At 41.0% G+C, this 27,448-nt stretch overlaps 1 protein-coding gene across 1 annotated transcript in view; it reads left to right on the top strand.

The window, feature by feature from the left end:
• The first annotated feature begins 9,455 nt into the window (after positions 1-9,455).
• si:dkey-122a22.2 (uncharacterized) overlaps positions 9,456-27,448 on the top strand; it is a 43,567-nt gene continuing 25,574 nt past the window's right edge. The window contains exons 1-7 of the mRNA XM_061916495.1: positions 9,456-9,797; positions 18,623-18,785; positions 18,880-18,951; positions 19,032-19,108; positions 19,458-19,558; positions 22,991-23,107; positions 26,625-26,699. Coding sequence (XP_061772479.1) covers positions 9,756-9,797; positions 18,623-18,785; positions 18,880-18,951; positions 19,032-19,108; positions 19,458-19,558; positions 22,991-23,107; positions 26,625-26,699 — 647 coding nt within the window. The 5' untranslated portion in view covers positions 9,456-9,755. The remainder of the gene's footprint in view (positions 9,798-18,622; positions 18,786-18,879; positions 18,952-19,031; positions 19,109-19,457; positions 19,559-22,990; positions 23,108-26,624; positions 26,700-27,448) is intronic.

Below are 27,448 nucleotides of genomic sequence, written 5' to 3'. Positions count from 1 at the left end.
ATGTGTTAGAACAGCATGGCTTCATAGTAAAAGAGTGCGGGTACTTTCCTGGCCCGTCTGCAGTCCAGACATGTCACCCATCGAAAATGTGTGGAGCATTATGAAGCGTAAAATACGACAACAAGACCCCCGGGCTGTTGAACAACTTAAGCTGTACATCAAGCAAGAATGGTAAAGAATTCCACTTTCAAAGCTTCAACAATTAGTTTCCTCAGTTCCCAAACATTTATTGAGTGTTGTTAAAAGAAAATGTGATGTAACACAGTGGTGAACATGCCCTTTCCCAACTACTTTGGCACGTGTTGCAGCCATGAAATTTAGTTAATTTTAATTGCAAAAAAAATAAAGTTTATGAGTTTGAACATCAAATATCTTGTCTTTGTAGTGCATTCAATTGAATATGGGTTGAAAATGATTTGCAAATCATTGTATTCCGTTTATATTTACATCTAACACAATTTCCCAACTCATATGGAAACGGGGTTTGTATATATATATATGGCAGCACGGTGAAAGAGGGGTTAGTGCGTCTGCCTCACAATACGCTCACCACGACCCCAAAGGGAATAAGCGGTAGAAAATGGATGGATATATATATATATATATATATATATATGTATATACAGTATGTATATATAAATATATATATATATTTATATATACATATATACATACTGTATATATATATATACAGTATGTATATATGTATATATAAATATATATATATATATATATATATATATATATATATATATATATAAATATATATGTATATATATATATGTATATATATATATATGTGTATATATATATATATATATACATATATATATATATATATATATATATATATATATATATATATATATATGCAGTATGGCAGCACGGTAGAAGAGGGGTTAGTGCGTCTGCCTCACAATACGAAGGTCCCAGGATAGGCACCAGCGCCCCCCGCAACCACAAAGAGAATAAGCGGTAGAAAACAGATGGATGGATGGATCTTTCTTGTCTGGACACAAGTTTCCCCAACAATTTCGCAATTTTTTTCCCCTCGTGCACTAATTGACTGAAAGAGCATTCGCTTGACGTCACATTGTCGATGGAAAAATACATTTTCAGACAACATGATTGGCCTGAGCAGCTAGGAGAATCCTAGCGTAACGTGCGGTAGAAAATGGATTAATAAATGGGTGAGAAATGACAAATAAATAAAAAAATAATTAAAAAATTTAAGTTTGGACTTCCTGCTGGCCAGATTTCGGACGCTGGCCGGCCGTATTAAACCTGCGGGTTGTACTTTGGGGACCCCTGTGCTAAACCTTGTATGATGTCTGTTAAATTTGCCCCCATTAATTAGTATTTAATAAACCATGCCAACATGCTGTCATGTACCGGTATTACCTCTTTTTTGAGGCGAGGATTTCAGGTCGAGAAGAAGTGAGATGTTATTTTAGAAAGAGGCAGGGACACATCAGGGGAAAGACAAAACAATGAATTATTATTTTCACTCTTCTATTTTTACAAGCGCTCCTGCAACCCCACATTCCTGTAAACCCAGGATGAAATGTAATGTGTAAGACATGCTGCTGAATGTCAAGGCTGGAGGGAGAACAAGCAACACCTCTAAAAGGACTACTGCCTCCAGAAATGGCACAAATGGCAGAGATGGTGTCAAGGTAACCTGGCACTGAAAGGACTCCTAGTTTGTATGTAATGTGTGTGCACCATGTGTCAAATATTACACACAGCCCTAAGGAAAATTACTTGATTTATGTATGAGGAATACCTAATTAGAATATAAAGGAGTTAAAATGGAAAGAATATTCTCTTCTTTTCTGTAGACGCTAAAGGACATAGAATAGTGTTTTTTCAAGTATAAAATGCTCTCGTTCCAACAGTTACAAACTAACATACACACTTACAGAACACAGAAAACACTGTCAATGTCCCTGACAATGTAAGTGGATGCCATTTAAAAAATATACTGGAGTTTGCATGTTCTTCCTCTGATTGCCTGGGTTCCCTCCGGGTACTCCGGCTTCCTCTCACCTCCAAAAACATGCACCTGGGGATAGGTTGATTGGCAACACTAAATTGGCCCTAGTGTGTGAATTTGAGTGTAAATGTTGTCTGTCTATCTGTGTTAGCCCTGTGATGAGGTGGCGACTTGTCCAGGGTGTACTCCGCCTTCTGCCCGAATGCAGCTGAGATAGGCTCCAGCACCCCAAAAGGGACAAGCGGTAGAAAATGGATGGATGGACCATAGTTATTTTTGTGTGATACAGTTTGATCAGGAACTTTACCATAGAACAGGGGTAGGGAACCTATGGCTCTAGAGCCAGATGTGGCTCTTTTGATGACTGCATCTGGCTCTCGGATAAATCTGAGCAGACTTTGCTTAACACGATAAGTAATGAATAACTCCACTTGTAATCACAGTGTTGAAAATAATGTTCAAAATATAAAACATTCTCATGCATTTTTAATCCATTCATCCGTTTTCTGCCGCACCTGTTCAAGAAGTTGTGTTAATGGTAAGAAGTTATTTATTTATTATTGGTTAGTGTAGGGCTTGCCCTCCTGGGGGTTTTTTCAGACCACCAAGCACCGACCTGAGAGGCTGTTTTAGGGTTACAATATTGTTTTATTTTTAAATAAGTCTCTCGGTTGCTTTCCAGCAATTGTCTTTTTCTCTGTCGTCCTTGCTCGTGCTTTAGCTCCAGCTCCAACCCCATCTCTCCACCTGGCTGCTGCTTATAACAGAGCGACAGGTGATTATATAACAAGGCCCAGGTGGGCCTCTACGCACGTAACGCTGATTTCGAGGCTGATCGTGGCAACACCCACTTCGCTGCAGGCCTGCAGGCCACGCCCCCTCCACAGCTAGCTTCCGAATAACACTATTATTACAAAGAACAAGAGACCTATTTTATGCTAGAAATGTTTGTCTTACTTAAAAATGCACGCGTTTGGTTGTGTTCAGTGTTAAAAAAATATTATATGGCTCTTACGGAAATACATTTTGAAATATTTGGCTTCTTGGCTCTTTCAGCCAAAAAGGTTCCCGACCCCTGCTATAGAACTAGGAAATTGACCCTGAAACCGGGAACTTTAACACAGAGACAGGGACTGTACCCTAAAAGCAGGGACGTTACCTTACAATTGAGGAACTTTACCACAGAACCAGTAATTTTACCCGACAACCAGGAACTTTACCCCAAAACCAGGACCCTCGCCACTGAACCAGGAACTTTACCACAGAACCAGGATGTTTACTCTACAACAGAAAATAATAATAATTATAATAATGGATTATATTTATATCGCGCTTTTCTATTGTTAGATACTCAAATCGCTCACAGAGAAGTGGGAACCCATCATTCATTCACACCTGATGGTGGTAAGCTACATCAGTAGCCACAGCTGCCCTGGGGTAGACTGACGGAAGCGTGGCTGCCAGTTTGCGCCTACGGCCCCTCCGACAAGCATCAATCATCCATTCATCATTCATTCACCAGTGTGAGCGGCATCGGGGGCAAGGGTGAAGTGTCCTGCCCAAGGACTCAACGGCAGCGATTTGAATGTCCATAGGTGGGAAGCGAACCTGCAACCCTCAGGTTTCTGGCACGGCCGCTCTACCCGCTACGCCATGCCGCCCCAAATTTACCCGAGCACCAGAATTTTACCACAGAACCAGTATTTTTACCCAACAACCAGGAACATTACCACAAAACCAGGACCCTCACCCCTGAACCAGTAACTACCACAGAACCAGGATTTTTACTCTACAACAGAAACTTTACCCTAGCACTAGTAATTTCCCCTACACCCAGGAACTTAACCACATAACCATGTAATTTACCATATAACTCAACCACGGAAACAGGAACTTTGCTAAACAATCTGGAACTTTACCACAAAACTAGAATTTTTACCCGACAACCAGGAACTTTAACTCAAAACCAAGAACTTCACCTAAGAACCAGAAACTTTTCCACAACACCATAACCAGGAACTTAACCGCAGGACCAGAAACTGTACTCTGAAATCACAAACTTAAATCTAGTACCAGGAACTTTACCACAGAGCCAGGATTTTAACCTAAAAACCAGGATCTTACCACAAAACCAGGAACTGTACCCTGCAACCACAATCTCTACTCTAGAACCAGCACCTTTAACACAAAACTAGGATTTTTATCCAACAACCAGTAACGAGGAAATGTTTTGTATAACCAGGAACTACAACTCATAACCAGGAACTGTACCCTACAACCACAAACTTTACTCTGCAACAATTTCACTCTACAATGAGGGACTTAACACTACAACCTGTAGAACCTTTACCACATAACCAGGGTTTTTACCACACTACCAGGAATGTTAACTTAGTACTTAACTGAAAAAAGGTTGAGAGCCATTGCCCTAAACAACAAACTTTAGCCCGCAACCAGCAAGTTTACCCTGTACCCAAGATTTTTAATCCAGAACCAGTAATTTTATGTTACCCACAGTCAGGAGAATTGGAAGTTCTGAGTGGAGTGTGCATGTTGTGTGGGTTTTCTCTGGTTAGGCCCGTTACGTTGATCGCGAGCTACCGGTCGACCGCGGCGGTTGTGTCAGTCGATCACCAGCCAGGCTTTTAAAAAAATAGACCTAAAAATTAGCGATCATCAATCTTCACCAAGACGTCACTTGATTGACATTCACGGCACCCGAGGGTCTTGTGAGATGACGCTGGCTGCTGCGAGATCATTATAAAGAAAAAATGACCGACAGGAAGGTGAGAAACACTTTTTATTTCAACAGACTCTCGCGCCGTACCTTCCGTCAAAACTCTAAAGGCCGACTGCACATTTCCTATCTTCACAATAAAAGCCCTGCTTCATGCTGCCTGCAACAACAAAATAAGAGTTTCAGAAAGCTGGCGTGCACAGCGATCAAGCTACGGAATTTTTTTTGTAAAGTGTATGGAAGCTGGATAAATAAGATGCCAAAAACCAGCCACTTTCATGTGGTATTGAACAGAAAGGACAACTTTTTTTTCTCCTCCATTCATAAATGTGTACGTTATCATCACTACTGTCTGATTCCAATCAATGCAAGTCATCAGAATCAGGTAATACACCAACTTCTATTCTTGTCTTTGTGAAAGAAAGACATCTATATGTGTTACACATGCTTGTATTATCATTAAACACATTTAACTTTTTGACAAAAACTTGTCTCTTTCATAAATAAATGAATATAAATGATTTATATGAATGATGTAGATCCCCTCGACAGTCTCGACTTGGTCAATTGAAAAGTAGCTCGCCTGCAGAAAAGGTGTGGGCACCCCTGGCCTAACCCAACCACATTCTACCTAAAGTCAGCGACCCTTATTAAGACAAACGGTATAAAAACATGGATGGTTGGTACTCCTGTTTTGCCAGTGCTGTGTAAAGTAACATACCAAGGTTAAGGGCCAAGAGAATGGCATTCACTGCATGCTAAAGGAGATAGTTGTCTGATTACGCCAGCTTTCTCCTCAGTCATAAATATGTGGCGCCGGAGGTGGAAAAAAAAGATGCATGGCCCTCCATCATATACTTTAATCAACCATTGGTGCCCTAAAGCCCAAGACAAAACACACATACAAACCCAAGTCAACGTGACAATGAGTCAATACCTAACACTCATCATTCTTAATTACCACAATTTATTCACTACATGGTTCCAGTTACCATTAACTTACTGAACTGCATTTGTTGCTGGGTTTCAATATTGTATCGGAAGTATTACCTAGATGAATGCACTGAATATTCTGGATTTGTTGTTGCATTTATAAATAAATGAGTGAATGGTGTATTATTTTGCAAATAATAATCAACTTAGAATTTCATGGCTGTAACATGTGCCAAAGTAGTTGGGAAAGGGCATGTTCACCACTGTGCTACATCACCTTTTCTTTCAACAACACTCAATAAACGTTTGGGAACTGAGGAAACTAATTGTTGAAGCTTTGAAAGTGGAATTCTTTCCCATTCTTGTTTTATGTAGAGCTTTAGTCGTTCAACAGTCCAGGGTCTCCGCTGTCGTATTTTACGCTTCATAATGCGCCACACATTTTCGATGGGAGACAGGTCTGGACTGCAGGCGGGCCAGGAAAGTACCCGCACTCTTTTTACTACGAAACCACGCTGTTGTAACACGTGGCTTGGCATTGTGTTGCTGAAATAAGTAGGGCCGTACATGTTAACATTGCTTGGATGACAACATATGTTGCTCCAAAACCTGTATGGACCTTTCAGAATTAATTATGCCTTCACAGATGTGTAAGTTACCCATGCCTTGGGCGCTATCCATCCATCCATTTTCTACCGCTTATTCCCTTTTTGGGGTCGCGGGGGGGCGCTGGCGCCTATCTCAGCTACTATCGGGCGGAAGGCGGGGTACACCCTCGACAAGTCGCCACCTCATCGCAGGCCTTGGGCACTAATACACCCCCATACCATCACAGATGTTGGCTTTTCAACTTTGCGCCTATAACAATCCGGATGGTTATTTTCCTCTTTCTTCCGGAGGACACCACGTTTCCAAATATAATTTGAAATGTGGACTCGTCAGACCACAGAACACTTTTCCACTTTGCATCAGTCCATCTTAGATGATCTCGGGCTCAGCGAAGCCAGCGGCGTTCCTTGGTGTTGTTGATAAATGGGTTTTGCTTTGCATAGCAGAGTTTTAACTTGCACTTACAGATGTAGCGACCAACTGTAGTTACTGACAGTGGTTTTATGAAGTGTTCCTGAGCCCATGTGGGGATATCCTTTACACACTGATGTCGGTTTTTGATGCAGTACCGCCTGAGGGGTCAAAGGTCCGTAATATCATCCCTTACGTGCAGTGATTTCTTCAGATTCTCTGAACCTTTTTGAGGATTTTACGGACCGTAGATGGTAAAATCCCTAAATTCCTTGCAATATGGCTCGTTGAGAAATGTTGTTCTAAAACTGTTTGACAATTTGCTTACAAAGTGGTGACCCTCACCCCATCCTTGTTAGCATTTAACGGAAACTGCTTTTATACCCAACCATGGCACCCACCTCTTCCCAATTAGCCTGCACACCTGTGGGATGTTCCATATAAGTGTTTGATGAGCATTCCTCAACTTTATCAGTATTTATTGCCACCTTTCCCAACTTCTTTGTCACGTGTTGCTTGCATCAAATTATAAAGTTATAATTTTATAATTGATTATTTGCACACAAAAAAAACTGTTTATCAGTTTGAACATCAAATATATTGTCTTTGTAGCATATTCAACTGAATATGGGTTGAAAATGATTTGCAAATCATTGTATTCTGTTTATATTTACATCCCAATTTCCCAACTCATATGGAAACGGGGTTTGTATATCTGCACCTTATTGCTTTTTTTTATCCCGCACTACCATGAGCTAATGCAGGGGTGTCAAACTCTAATACAGAGTGGGCCAAAATTCTAAACTGAACAAAGCCGCGGGCCAAAGTTGAACAACTTAACCTTTAATAAGGACCCAAACAAGTTTTGCATTGAATATTGAACAAGCAAGGCTTATATAACTTTATAGCGACATGCAAAATCGAAGTTTGTTGGTAGCGGGGGTGTATATTGTAGTATCCCGGAAGAGTTAGTGCTGCAAGGGCTTCTGGGTATTTGTTGTTGTGTTGATACTGTGTTACAGTGCGGATGTTCTCCCGAAATGTGTTTGTTTGGTGTGGGTTCACAGTGTGGTGCATATTTGTAACAGTGTTAAAGTTGTTTATAAGGCCACCCTCAGTGTGACCTGTATGACTGTTGACCAAGTATGCCTTGCATTCACTTGTGTGTGTGTGTTTGTAGAATCCGCATATATTACGTGACAGGGCCGGAAAAGCGGACATGACAACAGGTTGTAGAAGACGCTAAAAGCAGTACCTTTAAGGCACGCCGGCGATATTTTTGTCCGAGTGGAAATCGGGAGAAATTCGAGAGAATGGTTGTCCCGGTATATTTTCTTGGGGGGGGCACTGAAATTTGGGAGTCTCCTGGGAAAATCGTGAGGGTTGGCAAGTATTAGAATTAGCGGTGAATGCACCGCCGCTGTATAAAACCGGCGGGCCAGCTCTAATGCCATCCATCCATTTTCTACCGCTTATTCCCTTGTGGGGTCGCGGGGGGCGCTGGGGCATATCTCAGCTACAATCGGGCGGAAGTCGGGGTACACCCTGGACAAGTCGCCACCTCATCGCAGGGCCAACACAGATAGACAGACAACATTCACACACTAGGGCCAATTTAGTGTTGCCAATCAACCTATCCCCAGGTGCATGTCTTTGGAGGTGAGAGGAAGCCGGAGTACCCGGAGGGAACCCACGCATTCACGGGGAGAACATGCAAACTCCACACAGAAAGATCCCGAGCCTGGATTTGAACCCAGGACTCCAGCTCTAATGTTAATTTAATATTGTCTCAAGGGCCAAAATAAATTACATGGCGGGCCAAATTTGGCCCGCGGGCCAGAATTTGACACCCATGAGCTAATGCAACATAATGTTGTTCTGATCTGTACTATAAAGTTAAAATTTGAATGACAATAAAAACAAAGTCAAATGGTGTTTTTTAATTGATTGATTGATTGAAGGGCTTCACGGTGGCAGAGGGGTTAGTGCGTCTGCCTCACAATGCCAAGTTCCTGTAGTCCTGGGTTCAAATCCAGGCTCGGGATCTTTCTGTGTGGAGTTTGCATGTTCTCCCCGTGAATGCGTGGGTTCCCTCCGGGTACTCCGGCTTCCTCCCACTCCCAAAGACATGCACCTGGGGATAGGTTGATTGGCAACACTAAATTGGCCCTAGTGTGTGAATGTTGTCTGTCTATCTGTGTTGGCCCTGCGATGAAGTGGCGACTTGTCCAGGGTGTACGCTGCCTTCCGCCCGATTGCAGCGGAGATAGGCGCCAGCGCCCCCCGCGACCCCGAAAGGGAATAAGCGGTAGAAAATGGATGGATGATTGATTGATACTTTTATTAGTAGATTGCACAGTTCAGTACATATTCCGTACAATTGACCACTAAATGGTAACACCCGAATACGTTTTTCAACTTGTTCAAGTCGGGGTCCACGTTAATCAGTTCATGGTAAAATATATCCACATCTACTGTAACTCGTTGTTCATTTATTATGAAAAAAGTGTACGACGACTGAAGTTAAGGTTATTAAACTGTGACGACTGGGCTGGCGTCTCCACGTTAGTTTGTGGAAAATAGCGACTCCCAAAGGCCAGAACGCCAATATCCCATTTTCTGAGTCTTATTAAATAACATGCTGACAAATACGTATTTGTGAAATTTCATAGTCAATCCACTGATTATGCACGTAAGGAATATTTACATTAAATATATTGGTGTGGGCTTTTGACATTTGGCAAAGCTTTTACGTGATAAGTTCGACTTTCATCGGCTTCCGTACATCAACCAGGAAGTGACTGTCAACAACAATCCCCATGCCGCAGTCCGTCCATTCATCCATTTTACACTTTTTTTTTGTTCACGGTCGCTTGGAGCTGAAGTCTGTCTCGGCCAAAAGGCGGACTACGTCCCGGACTTGTCTCTAGTCAATGACAGGACACCAATAGATACATACTTTTCACTCACATTCACGCCGTCAGGGGAGTAGCGACGAAGCCATTGGAAGAGTTCTTATTTCCACTTCTATATCTTTTGCGACTTCTATATCTTTTGAGTTCGTTAAACATGAAGAAAGAACCCAAAGCTCAAGCTGCTGCACCCGGGAAGGTAATGTATCACACATTGTTTAGTCCAGGAGTCACCAACCTTTTTGAAACCAGGAGCTACTTCTTGGGTACTGATTAATGCGAAGGGCTACCAGTTTGATACACACTTAAATACATTGCCAGAAATAGCCAATTTGCTCAATTTACCTTTAATAAATAAATCTATATACATATAAAAAAAGGGTGGAATGCCATCTCCGGGTTGGAGAGGAGACCCTGCCCCAAGTGGAGGAGTTCAAGTACCTAGGAGTCTTGTTCACGAGTGGGGGAGGAGTGGATCGTGAGATCGACAGGCGGATCGGTGCGGCGTCTTCAGTAATGCGGACGTTGTACCGATCCGTTGTGGTGAAGAAGGAGCTGAGCCGGAAGGCAAAGCTCTCAATTTACCGGTCGATCTACGTTCCCATCCTCACCTATGGTCATGAGCTTTGGGTCATGACCGAAAGGATAAGATCACGGGTACAAGCGGCCGAAATGAGTTTCCTCCGCCGGGTGGCGGGGCTCTCCCTTAGAGATAGGGTGAGAAGCTCTGCCATCCGGGAGGAACTCAAAGTAAAGCCGCTGCTCCTTCACATCGAGAGGAGCCAGATAAGGTGGTTCGGGCATCTGGTCAGGATGCCACCCGAACGCCTCCCTAGGGAGGTGTTTAGGGCACGTCCAACCGGTAGGAGGCCACGGGGAAGACCCAGGACACGTTGGGAAGACTATGTCTCCCGGCTGGCCTGGGAACGCCTCGGGATCCCCCGGGAAGAGCTAGACGAAGTGGCTGGGGAGAGGGAAGTCTGGGTTTCCCTGCTTAGGCTGTTGCCCCCGCGACCCAACCTCGGATAAGCGGAAGAAGATGGATGGATGGATGGATGGACATATAAAAATGGGTATTTTTGTCCGTCATTCCATCGTACATTTTTTTTCCTTTTACGGAAGGTTTTTTGTAGAACATAAATGATGAAAAAAAACAATTGAATTGTTTAAAAGAGGAGAACACACGAAAAAAAAAAAGAAAATGTAATTTTGAAACATAATTTATCTTCAATTTCGACTCTTTAAAATTCAACTGAAAAAAATAAAGGGAAAAACTAGCAATCAATCAATCAATCAATGTTTATCCAATCCAATCCACTTTATTTATATAGCACATTTAAACAACAATAAAGTTTCCAAAGTGCTGCACAGCCATGTTAAAAACAATATTATGCTCCACCAATGACTGAATAAAACAAAAAATGAATGAAAATAAAACCAATAAAAACAATCTAAAAACAAATATGATTAAAAACTATTTTAAAAGGTAAAATCAATTAAAACAGTAAACAAACAAAAAAATCAAAGTGTATAAAAAACACAGAGGACCACACAACTCACGTAGTGTTAAAAGCCAAAGAATAAAAGTGGGTCTTAAGACGAGACTTAAAACACTCCACTGTGGAAGCAGTTTGAACATGGAGCGGCAGAGTGTTCCAGAGCTTAGGGCCGACCGCAGAGAAGGCCCTGTCTCCCCTGGTCTTAAGTCTGGTCTTGGGCACCACGAGCTGGAACTGGCTCTCGGACCTCAGAGCGCGCGCAGGAATGTAAATTTGGATGAGGTCCGAGATATATTGAGGTGCCAGTCCATGTAAAGATTTAAAAACAAACAGCAATGTTTTAAATTCAATTCTAAAATGAACAGGGAGCCAGTGCAAACTCTGAAGAATTGGGGTTATATGCTGGCGTTTCCTGGCCCCTGTTAAAAGTCGTGCTGCCGCGTTCTGGACTAACTGCAACCGGGAGAGAGCTTTTTGGCTAATGCCAGCATAAAGTGCATTGCAGTAGTCCAGGCCACTTGAAATAAAAGCATGCACGACTTGTTCAAAAAGGTTAAAAGATAAAAACGGTTTAACCTTTACTAAAAGACGAAGGTGATAAAAACACGTTTTTAAAACGCCATTGACTTGTTTGTCTAGTTTAAAATCGCTGTCTATAGTGACGCCAAGGCTGGTGACTTTGGGACGCACATCATTTTGCAATGGTCCCAAGTCAGTAAGGGCCGGACCAAAAACTAAAATTTCCGTTTTTCCCTCATTCATACCTGTATAGCCCTAAATCACTAGTGTCTCAAAGGGCTGCAAAAACCACAACACAAACCACTATGACATCCTCGGTAGAGCCCACATAAGGGCAAGGAAAATTCACACCCAGTGGGACGTCGGTGACAATGATGACTATGAGAACCTTGGAGAGGACCACATAGTGGGTATAGCTCGGTTGGTAGAGTGGCTGTGCCAGCAACTTGAGGGTTGCAGGTTCGATTCCCGCTTCCGCCATCCTAGTCACTGCCGTTGTGTCCTTGAGCAAGACACTTTACCCACCTGCTCCCAGTGCCACCCACACTGGTTTAAATGTAACATAGATATTGGGTTTCACTATGTAAAGCGCTTTGAGTCACTAGAGAAAAGCGCTATATAAATATAATTCACATATGTGGGCAATCCCCCCCCCTCTAGGGCAGTGGTTCTCAAACGGGGGTACGTGTACCCCTGGGGGTACTTGAAGGTATGCCACGGGGTACGTGAGATTTTTTTTTAATATTCTAAAAATAGCTACAATTCAAAAATCCTTTATAAATATATTTATAGAATAATACAGTACTTCAACAAAATATGAATGTAAGTTCATAAAATGTGAAAAGAAATACAACAATGCAATATTCAGTGTTGACAGCTAGATTTTTTTTTGGACATGTTCCATAAATACTGATGTTAAAGATCTGTTTTTTTGTGAAGAAATGATTTGAATGAAGTTGATGAATCCAGATGGATCTCTATTACAATCCCCAAAGAGGGCACTTTAAGTTGATGATTACTTCTATGTGTAGAAATCTTTATTTATAATTGAATCACTTGTTTATTTTTCAACAAGTTTTTAGTTATTTTTATATATCTTTTTTTTCCCAAATAGTTCAAGAAAGACCACTACAAATGAGCAATATTTTGCACTGCTATACAATTGAATAAATCAGAAACTGATGACATAGTGCTGTATTTTACTTCTTTATCTCTTTTTTTTCAACCAAAAATGCTTTGCTCTGACTAGGGGGTACTTGAATGAAAAAAATGTTCACAGTGGGTACATCACTGAAAAAAGATTGAGAACCACTGCTCTAGGGGACTGAAAGCAATGGATATCGAGCGGGTCTAACATGATACTGGGAAAGTTAAATCCATAGTGGATCCAAAACAGCCGCGAGAGTCCAGTCCAAAGCGGATCCAACACAGCAGCGCGATTCCCGTCCACAGCGGAGCCAGCAGGAAACCATCCCAAGCGGAGGCGGATCAGCAGTGCAGAGATGTCCCCAGCCGATACACAGGAAAGCGGTCCATCCTGGGTCCTGACTCTGGACAGCCAGTAATTCATCCATTGCCATCGGTCAAGGGAGAGTGGGACATAGGAGACAAAGAAAATAAATGGCAGATCAACTGGTCTAAAAAGGGAGTCTATTTAAAAGCTGGAGTATACAAAGGAGTTTTAAGGAGAGACTTAAATGATTCTACTGAGGTGGCATCTCGAACTGTTACCGGGAGGGCAGTCCAGAGTACTGGAGCCCGAATGGAAAATGCTCCATGGCCCGCAGATTTTTTTGGGCTTTGGGAATCATTATTAAAGCCGGAGTCCTTTGAACGCAGATTTCTTGCCGGGACATATGGTGCAATACAATCGGCAAGATAGGATGGAGCTAGACCGTGTAGTATTTTATACGTAAGTAGTAAAACCTTAAAGTCACATCTTAAGTGCACAGGAAGCCAGTGCAGGTGAGCCAGTACAGGCGTAATGTGATCAAACTTTCTTGTTCGTGTCAAAAGTCTAGCAGCCGCATTTTGTACTAATTGTAATCTTTTAATACTAGACACGGGGTGACCCGAAAATAATACGTTATAGTAATCGAGGCGAGACGTAACAAACGCATTTTTGCAAAAAAAAAAAAAAAAAAAATTATGGAACATCATTAGTAATTTTTCCTGATTAAGATTAATTTTAGAATTTTGATGACATGTTTTAAATAGGTTAAAATCCAATCTGCATTTCGTTAGAATATATAACAAATTGGACCAAACTATATTTCTAACAAAGACAAATCATTATTTCTTCTAGATTTTCCAGAACAAAAATGTTAAAAGAAATTCAAAAGACGTTGAAATAAGATTTAAATTTGATTCTACAGATTTTCTAGATTTGCCAGAATATTATTTTTTAATTTTAATCATAATAAGTTTGAAGAAATATTTCACAAATATTTTTCATCAAAAAAACAGAAGCTAAAATGAAGAATTAAATTAAAATGTATTTATTATTCTTTACAATAAAAGATAAAATAAAATACTTTGAACATTGATTTAAATTGTCAAGAAAGAAGAGGAAGGAATTTAAAAGGTAAAAAGGTATATGTGTTTAAAAATCCTAAAATCATTTTTACAGTTGTATTTTTCCTCTAAAATTGTCTTTCTGAAAGATATAAGAAGCAAAGTAAAAAAAATAAATGAATTTATTTAAACAAGTGAAGACCAAGTCTTTAAAATATTTTCTTGGATTTTAAAATTCTATTTGAGTTTTGTCTCTGTTTGAATTGAAAATGCAGAGCAAAGCGAGACGAGCTTGCTAGTAGATAAATACAATTTAAAAAATAGAGGCAGCTCACTGGTAAGTGCTGCTCACTGGTAAGTGCTGCTATAATTAAGCTATTTTTAGAACAGGCCAGCGGGCGACTCATTTGGTTCTTACGGGCTCCCTGGTGCCCGCGGGCACCGCGTTGGTGACCCCTGGTTTAGTCTGACAAGTATGAAGATATCCACAGTGCTTCAACTATGCATTACAACCCTTCATTTGTCTTACAAATCCATCCATCCATCCATCCATTTTCTACCGCTTATTCCCTTTGGGGTCGCGGGGGGCGCTGGTGCCTATCTCAGCTACAATCGGGCGGAAGGCGGAGTACACCATGGACAAGTCGCCACCTTCTGGCAGGGCCAACACAGATAGACAGACAACATCCACACTCACATTCACACACTAGGGCCAATTTAGTGTTGCCAATCAACCTATCCCCAGGTGCATGTCTTTGGAAGTGGGAGGAAGCCGGAGTACCCGGAGGGAACCCACGCATTCACGGGGAGGACATGCAAACTCCACACAGAAAGATCCCGAGCCCGGGATTGAACCATGACTACTCAGGACCTTTGTATATTGAGGCAGGCGCACTAACCCCTCTTCCACCGTGAAGCCCCTGTCTTATAAGTATTCATTATATTCTTGTAATCTTCAAACATTGTCGCTAGCTTACTGAGCGTCAATCAGTTTGCATTGATGGCAAAATATAGACGTTTTTATTTTATTTTATTGAGACAAAGATTATCCATCCATCCATTTTCTACCTCTTATTCCCTTTGGGGTTGCGGGGGGCGCTGGTGCCTATCTCAGCTGCATTCGGGCGGAAGGCGGCGTACACTCTGGACAAGTCGCCAGCTCATCGCAGGGCCAACACAGATAGACAGACAACATTCACACTCACATTCACACACTAGGGCCAATTTAGTGCTGCCAATCAACCTATCCCCAGGTGCATTTTATAATTAAAATACGACAAATAATAGGTATTGTCTATAAACTAAACACATTTTTAACACAGCAGGTACCTTTAAGGTACTGTAAAATTTTGGAATAATAACATTGCAATTATTTGGCTTTAGTATGGCTCAGTTCAGCATTGATGAAACTAGCCTCCCTGTCCTCTGTGAATTTTGTCAAATTTCCCAAATCTTGTTCATTGTTCAGTTTTGGTAGTATAAAAGGTACAATGTTGGACCTGTGAGAAAATGTTTTTGTATGTATTTGACTTGTTTCAGTTCAGTTCAGTTTACTTTATTTCGAACATGCATACGATACAATGCAATGTGAATTATATTTAGTGAATTATATTTATATAGCGCTTTTTCTCAAGTGACTCAAAGCGCTTTACATAGTGACACCCAATATCTAAGTTACATTTAAACCAGTGTGGGTGGCACTGGGAGCAGGTGGGTAAAGTGTCTTGCCCAAGGACACAACGGCAGTAACTAGGATGGTACAAGCGGGAATCGAACCTGCAACTCTCAAGTTGCTGGCACAGCCACTCTACCAACCGAGCTATGCCGCCCAATGCATCACATAATTCCAGTTGTTGCATTACAGCACGTCCGAAAAGGAGAAGGAAGAAGCAGAGCTTATTTAATCCTACCCCTTTTCATACCATAGTGCAGTGGTTCTCAAATGGGGGTACGCGTATCCCTGGGGGTACTTGAAGGTATGCCAAGGGTTACGTGATATTTTTTTTAAATATTCTAAAAATAGCAACAATTCAAAAATCCTATATAAATGTATTTATTGAATTATAGTTCAACAAAATATGAATGTGAGTTCATAAACTGTGAAAAGAAATGCAACAATGCAATATTCAGTATTGACAACTATATTTTTTGTGGACATGTTCCATAAATATTGATGTTAAAAATTTGTGAAGAAATGTTTAGAATGAAGTTCATGAATCCAGACGGACCTCTATTACAATCCCCAAAGAGGGCACTTTAAGTTGATTATTACTTCCATGTGTAGAAATCTTTATTTATAATTGAATCACTTGTTTATATTTCAACAAGTTTTTTTCCAAATAGTTCAAGAAAGACCACTAAAAAAAGAGCAATATTTTGCACTGTTTTACAATTTGATAAATCAGAAACTGATGACATAGTGCTGTATTTGACTTCTTTATCTCTTTTTTTCAACCAAAAATGCTTTGCTCTGATTAGGGGGTACTTGAATTAAAAAAATGTTCACAGGGGGTACATCACTGACAAAAGGTTGAGAACCACTGCCATAGCGCAAGTTGCATGTTGCATGCTGCTTCTGCCTGCTACTGTCTGCTTTCAGCTACTGCCACCGGCTAGCCCTCCTTACGGGGGGGTTGAAAGGAGGAGCCGGGCGCGCAAGCCTCCTCTTGCCGGTACACAGCCTCTCCAAAAGTGACAAGCAGTAGAAAATGGATGGATGGATGCTTCTTCCTACTCCTTTTCGGACGTGCTGTAATGCAACAACTGGAATTCTGTGATGCGTTACATTGTATCGTATGCATGTTCGAAATAAAGCGAAACTGAACTGAACTGAACTGAAACCAGTCAAATACATTAAAAAAAATGTTCTCACAGATACAACATTGTACCTCTTATACTACCAAAACTGGTAAGCCAACTGTCAATGAACAAGATCTGGGAAATTTGACAACATTCACAGAGGACTTTGGACAGGAAGGCTAGTTTCATCAATGCTGAACTGGGCCAAACCAAAGCAAAATAATTGCAATGTTATATTGTGATGTGAGGTACACATTTATTCCAAAATGTTACATTGCCCTAAAGGTACCTGCTGCGGTAAAAATGTGTTTAGTTTGTAGGCAATACCAATCATTTGTAGTATTTAAATTATATCATAAGGGCTTCACGGTGGGAGAGGGGTTAGTGAGTCTGCCTCACAATACGAAGGTCCTGCAGTCCTGGGTTCAAATCCAGGCTCGGGATCTTTCTGTGTGGAGTTTGCATGTTCTCCCCGTGACTGCGTGGGTTCCCTCCGGGTACTCCGGCTTCCTCCCACTTCCAAAGACATGCACCTGGGGATAGGTTGATTGGCAACACTAAATTGGCCCTAGTGTGTGAATGTGAGTGTGAATGTTGTCTGTCTATCTGTGTTGGCCCTGCGATGAGGTGGCGACTTGTCCAGGGTGTACCCCGCCTTCCGCCCGATTGTAGCTGAGATAGGCGCCAGCGCCCCCCGCGACCCCGAAAGGGAATAACCGGTAGAAAATGGATGGATGGCATTCTAATTCTAATAGTATAATTATAGTTGAGGCATTTAGGGCCGGGCTTCACGGTGGCAAAGGGGTTAGTGCGTCTGCCTCACAATACGAAGTTCCTGCAGTCCTGGGTTCAAATCCAGGCTCGCGATCTTTCCGTGTGGAGTTTGCATGTTCTCCCCGTGAATGCGTGGGTTCCCTCCGGGTACTCCGGCTTCCTCCCACCTCCAAAGACATGCACCTGGGGATAGGTTGATTGGCAACACTAAATTGGCCCTAGTGTGTGAATGTGAGTGTAAATGTTGTCTATTTGTGTTGGCCGTGTAATGAGGTGGCGACTTGTCCAGGGTGTACCCCGCCTTCCGCCCGATTGTAGCTGAGATAGGCGCCAGCGCCCCCCACAACCCCAAAAGGGAATAAGCGGTAGAAAATGGATGGCATTTAGGGCCATCATTAATAATAATTTTATTTCTGTAATAACATTTTCTGTTATTAGCATATTTCATTTTCGCCATCGTCTCATAGTCTTAACTGTTTTCATTTAAAAAATATCTTGTTTTTTCATTGTTTTCCCTTCAAGATTACACTTAATATGCATTGAGATTTTATTATCTTATTTAACTATCAGCATTTTATTAAATGTTATTAGTTACTGTACACTTATTAAACAATTAATTGAAAAAACTAAATATGTATCAAAACTTTTTTTAATCTAATTTAGCGATTTAACACCATTTTTCTTTGCAGACCTAATTCATACTGTTCTGATGTCTTAGTTTTAAATGGTTGTCAGATTGATCACCAGTTTACCGAAGTCAAATTATTGTATGGCATAATTCTATTTTTGTCTGGCTTTATACTCATTTATGAATAAAATATTTGTTTATATTTGCAAAATAACGGAACTTTTTTTCTAAATGGGTTTTAATGTGTAATTTAACACTGAAGCTGTTTTTCCCACTCGTTCTAAAATACAGGAACCCGATGAGAGACAAAACGGCAAAACTGAGGTTAAAAGCGGACTCTCTCACAGCACTGTGCTCCTGAACATTGGAAAATGTTTGCTTCTAATCATCATCATCCCTCCATTCCTTAACTATGCATCGCTGCAAAGAGAAGGACAGATGCTGCTGCCAAAAGGTGATCAGTCCACTTTTTACTTTGAGACTATCTTTCATATTAATGTTCATGGTTCGGAAAAATTAAATTTGTTTGTTTTTCTGATCTCACCTAGATGGGCGTATCTTCGATGTTGGCTTAGGTCAAAGGATGCATCTCTTGTGCAAAGGGCAGGGAAAACCAGTTGGTAAATGCCATGAGTTTTTAAAGTACAATATTAAAGGTCTGAGTTTTATTGCCAGGCTAACTCATCTCTTATGTGTTTAGTAATACTGGACGCACCAACCGGAATGTCGTCAGACATTTGGTTTCATGTCCAAGAGAGTGTTGCCACAATAACAAAGGTGAAGAAATTAAACAAACATATTGTTTAGATTTGTTTTATCTTTAAACAAAGGGTTTTGGAGTCGTTGCGGATCTTATGGTTAATTCGCCTGACTTCCGTGCAGGCAGCATGGGTTCAGCCCCCACTCTGTGACAGTTTGAATGCAAGTGTCGGAGCACATAGACAGTCCTTGCTGTGTCTCTGCCACATCGTCTTTGCTCCAAAATAACTCAGCACAGCGGAAAGTCGGGGCTGACAGCCTGCCCCATGTTGTTTGTCTGAAATGTTATGTGAATTAGGTCACTGGCTTGCTTGGTTGACTTTCACATCCCCGTCATCAGACTTTTTCTTTCCCGTACTCTGTACAGGTTTGTACCTATGACCGAATTGGACTTGGGTTTAGCAAGCGTCTGATGCAGAATGAGACTACTGGAACTGAGAAGGTTTGGGGTGTATCCACAACTGGACGGTGAGCATTTGAAATATGCACTATGTGAATTTGGTACAATACAGAAATTGCTACAATGAAGTAACGTGGTACCTTGCTTTTATACGCCCCAACCTTTAATATGATTGTTTTTTTTGTTTTTTTACAAAAATGTTCACAGTTAACTTTGGGGGCATAGCTCGGTTGGTAGAGCGGCCGTGCTAGCAACTTGAGGGTTGCAGGTTCAATTCCCGCTTCCGCCATCCTAGTCACTGCCGTTGTGTCCTTGGGCAAGACACTTTACCCACCTGCTCCTAGTGCCACCCACACTAGTTTAAATGTAACTTACATATTGGGTTTCACTATGTAAAGCGCTTTGAGTCACTCGAGAAAAGCGCAATATAAATATAATTCACTCCACTTCACTTTTTCATAAACTGTCTCGATTATCGCACTTTCAAACATTGCGCGTAACAAACTTGTCAATTTTTTATTCCGTGGAAAATGAGTGCCTAAACAAAAAAATCGCACATGGTGGTGACTCAAATACTGTATTTGTTTTCATTAAGTACAATGGCAAAATAACCTACCATGAGGCCAAATTAAATTGCAAGTGTCAGCACTTTGATTAAAAAGGTAAGAACACTTAAATTCAAGAAACAACTCGCAACAAAGTATACAATTGGCATCTGCATGGCTCTTGCTTGCCCTCCTCCTTCTCCCCTCATCACTGTCTTCGCCAACATTAGTCTTCCATGAAGGTAAAATTGATGTTATATAGTAGTTCTATCGCTATCAATTGTTTTAGTAATCGAGTAAACTATCAATTCGTTTGATTAATTGAGTTATAAAACATTTTTTTTTGCCTCAATTCCATAACTTTTATTCATTTTTTTTCTAATAGATGTACATCTCTAATATTGAAATTACACTTTTTACATGTGGGGCGGCATAGCTCGGTTGGTAGAGTGGCCGTGCCAGCAACTTGAGGGTTGCAAGTTCGATTCCCGCTTCCTCCATCCTAGTCACTGCCGTTGTGTCCTTGGGCAAGACACATTACCCACCTGCTCCCAGTGCCACCCACACTGGTTTAAATGTAACTTACATATTGGGTTTCACTATATGTAAAAAGCGCTTTGAGTCACTCGAGAAAAGCGCTATATAAATATAATTCACTTCACTTCACATGTGTGTAATAAAAAACCTAAAAAACTCTCTGCTGTGTGTTGCCACATACACCACGCCACTAATGTGCACTCTACTGCAATGGCCATGTGCAAACAATGTTTGTGTATTTAAAGTTGCACCCCTGATTTTGTCAGTCGTTATAGTAATGTAGGGTTTCAGAAACATTATTTTAACAATCATTAAATGATTAATTGAAGTAACAAAATATAAATTGAAGCTTTATTCTAATCAAATTAATGGATTAATCATTGCAACCTTAGTTTAATGTTAATTTATCCAATGTCATTTACATTGTTCTCTGCAAGTAAAACCATATTTCCTAGAAAATTTAATTTGTGTTAATATCTGTAGGTGGCTGGAATGGACTAATTGGATTTACATAATTTCTTATGGGAATAATGTCTTCAGATTAGTGCAATTCGGTCTTCGTCTGACCCTTTGGAAAATAATAATAATAATAAAAGCAATGGTAGGGCTTCACGGTGGCAGAGGGGTTAGTGCGTCTGCCTCACAATACGAAGGTCCTGCAGTCCTGGGTTCAATCCCAGGCTCGGGATCTTTCTGTGCTGAGTTTGCATGTTCTCCCCGTGAATGCGTGGGTTCCCTCCGGGTACTCTGGCTTCCTCCCACTTCCAAAGACATGCACCTGGGGATAGGTTGATTGGCAACACTAAATGGGCCCTAGTGTGTGAATGTGAGTGTGAATGTTGTCTATCTGTGTTGGCCCTGCGATGAGGTGGCGACTTGTCCAGGGTGTACCCCGCCTTCCGCCCAATTGTAGCTGAGATAGGCGCCAGCGCCCTTTCGCGACCCCAAAAGGGAATAAGCGGTAGGAAATGGATGGATGGACGGATGGATGGATGGACTACTATGTATTGTATGTAAGCCAAAATGTAATAATATGAATATACTACTAGAGATATTTTCTTCTCCAGGTTGCACATGTAACTGCATTCAAATGTAAATCATTCAGGCAAATTCCCTTCTTTGTAAATCGGCATAAACCCCGTTAAAGCAATTCCAACAAGTAGTATAGTTTATAGCATAATCAGCATCACATTTCTTATGAAGCATTTTAGCAAGTCACTATCATTTAGCCCCAAAAAATTACAAGCTAAAGTGGGTTTTCTGATGCTTCCTACATCAGTTATAAAGTAATGAAATAACACTTTGATAAGTTCAGTTGAATACTGATGAATTGATTTATTTTGTATGATTTAGTTGTGAATCAGTATGAGAAGAACATTTTCATTTGGGTATAATGCTATTACAATAGTAGCCAGCTTAAAGCTCTGACTGTGCCAGCCAGGAGTGACTAATGTGACATCTTTTTCTGCCTTGCTCCATGTAATACTGTTTGGAAGTATGCAGTAAATCTAGCGGTCTTTGACATCAGAACTCATTTGGTGTGCTTTAAATCTCCAAAGGATGAGCACCAAACAACGGTCAGGAGTCTAGATTACCTTGGCATTTGGCCCAGCAAACATGCAGCAACCCATTTTAGATGCAAGCAATCAATTTCCCTGGATGCAATATCTCAAGGGCTTTGATGGCTGCCTAACCTTAACCCTGTGAGTCTCCTTTTCAATGGGACACATCGTGTTTGATGGATTAGCGAAGCGTACGTGGGACACCACAGGGCTATCGGAGATGAGCAACTGCATCTCATGTAATAGTGATGCTCCTTCGCATAGTATTGTAGGGTTTCAGAAATATTATTTTGGTACTACTGAGATGTATGCAGAGTTGAAAACCAGTGAATTATTTTATTTTAGATTCAAGTCAATGATTGTTGTTAAATTGTTCTCTTTTCCATCTTGACAATCGCTTGCAAGTGTTGATAAAGAGATTAGAAATGAAGCAGTGCAATTATATCATCTTTTGTTTCTATATTATGTGGTCGAAATCAGTGGTCCCCAACCTTTTTGTAGCTGCGGACCGGTCAACATTTGGAAATTTGTCCCACGGACCGGGGGCGGGGGGTTTATTTATTTTTAATTTTTTCATAAAGAAATACAATCATGTGTGCTTACGGACTGTATCCCTGCAGACTGTATTGATATATATTGATATATAATGTATATATTGTGTTTTTTATGTTGATTTAATAATTAAAACATTTTTATTTATTTATTTACTTATTTTTAATTTCTTGTGCGGCCCGGTACCAATCGGTGGTTGGGGACCACTGGTCTAAATTAATAAATCAACCTCCTGGCCCAGTTTGCACGTGGCCTGGTTTTATTTTTTTCTGACCCAAGACATATGAGTTGTGTTGTCTTCAAGGATGGTAGACGATCTTCACCGTCTGTTGCTGGCTGCTGAAATCGCCATGCCCATCATACTGGTTGGCTCTGAGATCGGCACACTCAACAGCAGGTTCTACAGTCACATACATGATGTGTAAGTCTCAAAAAGGAATATTGATTTCATTTACACAAATGTTTTCATGCAATCAAACATTGCAACACAACATATTGTAAGAATTTTGTTTGAGATTCAGTAAATTCCTTCAATCCATTTTCTACCGCTTATTCCCTTTCGGGGTCGCGGGGGGCGCTGGCGCCTATCTCAGCTACAATCGGGCGGAAGGCGGGGTACACCCTGGACAAGTCGCCACCTCATCGCAGGGCCAACACAGATAGACAGACAACATTCACACACTAGGGCCAATTTAGTGTTGCCAATCAACCTATCCCCAGGTGCATGTCTTTGGAAGTGGGAGGAAGCCGGAGTACCCGGAGGGAACCCACGCATTCACGGGGAGAACATGCAAACTCCACACAGAAAGATCCCGAGCCTGGATTTGAACCCAGGACTGCAGGACCTTCGTATTGTGAGGCAGATGCACTGACCCCTCTGCCACCGTGAAGCCCATTCAGTAAATTCCACACGGATAATTTACTTAGCACTGGCTGGTGCCTCATAATAAGATGATCTTGGGTTTGATCCCTGGACCCGGGGTCTTTCTGTGAGGAGTTTGCATGTTCTCCCTGTGACTGTGTGGGTTCCTTCCGGACATTCCGGGTTCCTCCCACTTCCAAAGACATTCACCTGGGGATAGGTTGATTGGCAACACTAAATTGTCCTTATTGTGTGAATGTTGGCTATCTGTGTTGGCCTTTCGACGAGGTGGTGACTTGTCCAGGGTGTACCCCGCCTTTCGCCCGAAGGCAGCTGAGATAGGCTCCAGCCATCCCAGCGAACCCAAGAGGTACAAGTGGTAGGAAAAAAAAATGGATGGTAAACATTGCCACAAAGCATATTGTAAGAATTTTGTTTCAGACAATGTACATTCACACAATAATTATTTATTTACACAAGTTGGTTTATTGTGAATTATTCAATTAAAACCGGTTTTAAGCGGTTCACATTTAATAGATTATATTAGATTAGATAGTACTTTATTTATTCCGTCAGGAGAGTTCCTTCAGGAAAGTTAAAATTTTCAACACAATCCCATTCAAGATCAGACAAACATTAAAGGGAGACAGAACAGGATCGCTGACAGGTCTGCCGGCTTCCAGCGCCCCTTACAAAAAAAGATGAGATACAGGTAAACAGGTACCAATAATAGCTAAGATAGTCAACAGTATCTCACTAAAGTGAGTATACCTCCACATGTCAGCAACCATTTTTATTACTTTACTGTATGTATTTTTTCACAGGACAAAAAGTACATTTGGAAATATTTCAGAGTTGTTAGTGTACATTTTGTGTAGCAAAAGGGACTTTAAAAGGTACTCAAAACGCATGCTTGTCTAAATAGCTGATAACGTGTAAATACCAAGGTAATTGTTTTGCCAAAATTGTGTTGGTACTAGTAGAGGTGTCCCGATACTACTTTTTTGCTTCCTTTAAGATACAAATAATGGGGCCTTGAGTATTGGCTGGTATTATATTATTCGGTAGTGTGGAGTGCTAGAAAAGGCTTACCAAGTGAAATTTCTGAAACAATTGTTGGTATGAAAAACAGTAACCTAGTCATTATTAACTGTCTGGAATGGACTTACGTAGTCCTACATTGGTAATTGTTCTTTCTCAACAGCAAATCGCCACAATAATCCACTAAATTAAACTCGTAATGACAGTAAGTGGAAGAATGCGTACACGTGTTACTGCCCACTTTGTAATTACCTTCGTTTTAAGTGATATGAAACTGAAAATATTTTTTTTAGAATGCAATATTGTTCAATTAAAGACACTTATTACGTATTTATAGTTTGTCGCCGAGTAGCTTATAGCCTACCATGTATACCTTTTGTAAATCCATTCACTACATCGAGATTGCGCTGCGGGACTGCTTGTATCGGGTTCGGTATTGCAGTTGCTCCGGTATATCGGAGATTTTTGATGCAAGCCAAAATAATACGATACTTGTTTTTTTTTTTTTTTGCTGGACCAATATCAGATCGGTAAACCCTTACTTCAGAGGTGTCAAACTCAAATACAGAGTGGTCCAAAATGTTTTACTGAACAAAGCCGCGGGCCAAGGTTGAACAAATAAACCTTTTAGTAGGGACCCAAACAAGTTTTGCATTGAATATTGAACAAGCGAGACTTATATAACTTTATAGTGACATGCAAAATTGAGTTTCAAATAATACTAATAATTCAAAAAATAGCAATGGCATATCAAATCAAATTTAAATAGAAATTGAATTCCTATTTTCTATTTGCAGCCTTCTCAGGTAAATATCAAAAATAAACTTTTCCCACAGGCTAATAATACATTTTTATATTATAGCGCCCAGGAAGAGGTAGTGCTGCAAGGGATTCTGTGTATTTATTCTGTTGTGTTTATGTTGTGTAACAGTGCGGATATTCTCCCGAAATTTGCTTGTCATTCTCGTTTAGTGTTGGTTCACAGTGTGGCGCATATTTGTAACAGTCTTCAAGTTGTTTATATGGCCACCCTCAGTGTGACCTGTATGGCTGTTGACCAAGCTTGCATTGCATTAGCATGTGTTTGTGTGTAAAAGCCACAAATATCATGTGACTAGGCCGGCACGCTGTTTATACGTAGGAAAAGCGGACGTGACAAAAGGTTTTAGACGCTTGAGGCAGTGCCTTTAAGGCACGCCCCCAATATTATTGTACAGGTGGGAATCGGGAGAAATTTGGGAGAATGGTTGCCCCCTGTGATTTTTATGAGAGGCACTGAAATTTGGGAGTCTCCTTGGAAAATCGGGGGGGTTAGCAAGTATGAGTATTAGCGGTGAATGCGGTGTTACAGCGACACCGTCGCTGTATAATACCGGTGGGCCAGCTCTAATGTTAATTTGATATTGCCTCAAGGGCCAAATGAAAATACACGGCGGGCCAAATTTGACCCGCGGGCCAGAGTTTGACACCCATGCCCCAGTTGGTAGCATTATGGTCTTGGGCTGCAGTGCTTTGGAATTCCTGATGAATGCATTCAATGAAGCTCAGTCCAAAGCAAATACACTATCCTTTAATACCTATTTTAATATGTTTTAGAAAATATTAAACTTCACTAGAATGACCTTCAATGCATAAATATATAGGGGCAGTGTTCATTCCCATCGCCCCGACCCTTCCCTCTGTAACTCGACCATCTAGGGGACAATGCCGTGATTAATGTGACAAGAAGTAGGCACAGGGAATGAAAGATTTAGTGTTTACTCAGGGACTGTGTCGCTGCCGTCAAGTGAGAAAATTAAGTAGTGGTAAGATGAAACCTTACCAAATGGAAATATTACCTAGGGATCGGGTGTATGTGCTGTCATCATCAGTCTATGGGGACAGGGACAGGCGATTCCAAAGAGAAAGACACATTGAGTGATGCAATGTTGCACGTGATCATTACGGCGTGGTAGGGTTATGTGAAACGGTAGTAGTCAACACATCTGACCTCATCGCAAAGTGTGTGTTATATTATGTGTACTCTCTTCATCAGGCAAGTGACAGACCTGGTGTTGATTGATCCTATCCCAGAAGACATTTTTGAAGAGGAGCAATGGAAGGAGTATTGGTGAGTTTATTAGGTATGCAATGTGGAATGTATGTTTGACCGTTTCACATAAACATGTTGTGATAAAAAAAGAGATTTCAAGTGAAGATTGAGACAAGAAGAAGGGTTAAATTAGGATAGGTTCAGATCAATAAGCAGTACTAAAGGCAAGAAAGGAGGAGATATAAAGTGACAGGAAAAGTCTAAAATAAAAAAATACTATCATTAAAGATAAGATTAGCGGCAGGGGAGTTAGCTTTTATTGATGCAAGTTCCATACTTTTCTCTTTTTTGGTGAAAATAGCTGATTATCTTTTCTGAGTGGGAACCATTAAGTTGATTAACTGGAGACAAAAGAAAGTAATTTGCTGGTAGCTGTCGTTCAGTGTGTATCAGATGAGTGGAGAGCGAGGGTGGCGATGTGGTTAAATATGACTGTTATAAAGTGTAATAACGCCGCTTTAATCCTGCAAGCCAGATATGTCACAGCGTTTATCTCATTACACAATGATTATCTTAAGTGGGTGGGGCTTTTAGTATTAATATCCCGAAGCGCGGGGGTGAGTCATTGTTAGAAGTGTCAATTATGCAAGGTTATTTCAAGGGGATGAATTGTTGTTTACAAATATGATGTTTACGATAATTACATGTAAGTCAAAGTCACTCATTCGTCAATGCACAAAAACACTGTAAATGGTCATCCATCCATCCATTTTCTAACGCTTGTCCCTTTTGGGGCTGTCTCAGCTGCATTTGGGCGGAAGGCGGCG

Source organism: Nerophis ophidion, linkage group LG11, assembly GCF_033978795.1.
Source record: "Nerophis ophidion isolate RoL-2023_Sa linkage group LG11, RoL_Noph_v1.0, whole genome shotgun sequence".
NCBI classification, from domain to species: Eukaryota; Metazoa; Chordata; class Actinopteri; order Syngnathiformes; family Syngnathidae; genus Nerophis; species Nerophis ophidion.
Note: the sequence above shows the minus strand (reverse complement) of the source record. Positions and strands in the feature narration are given on the sequence as shown.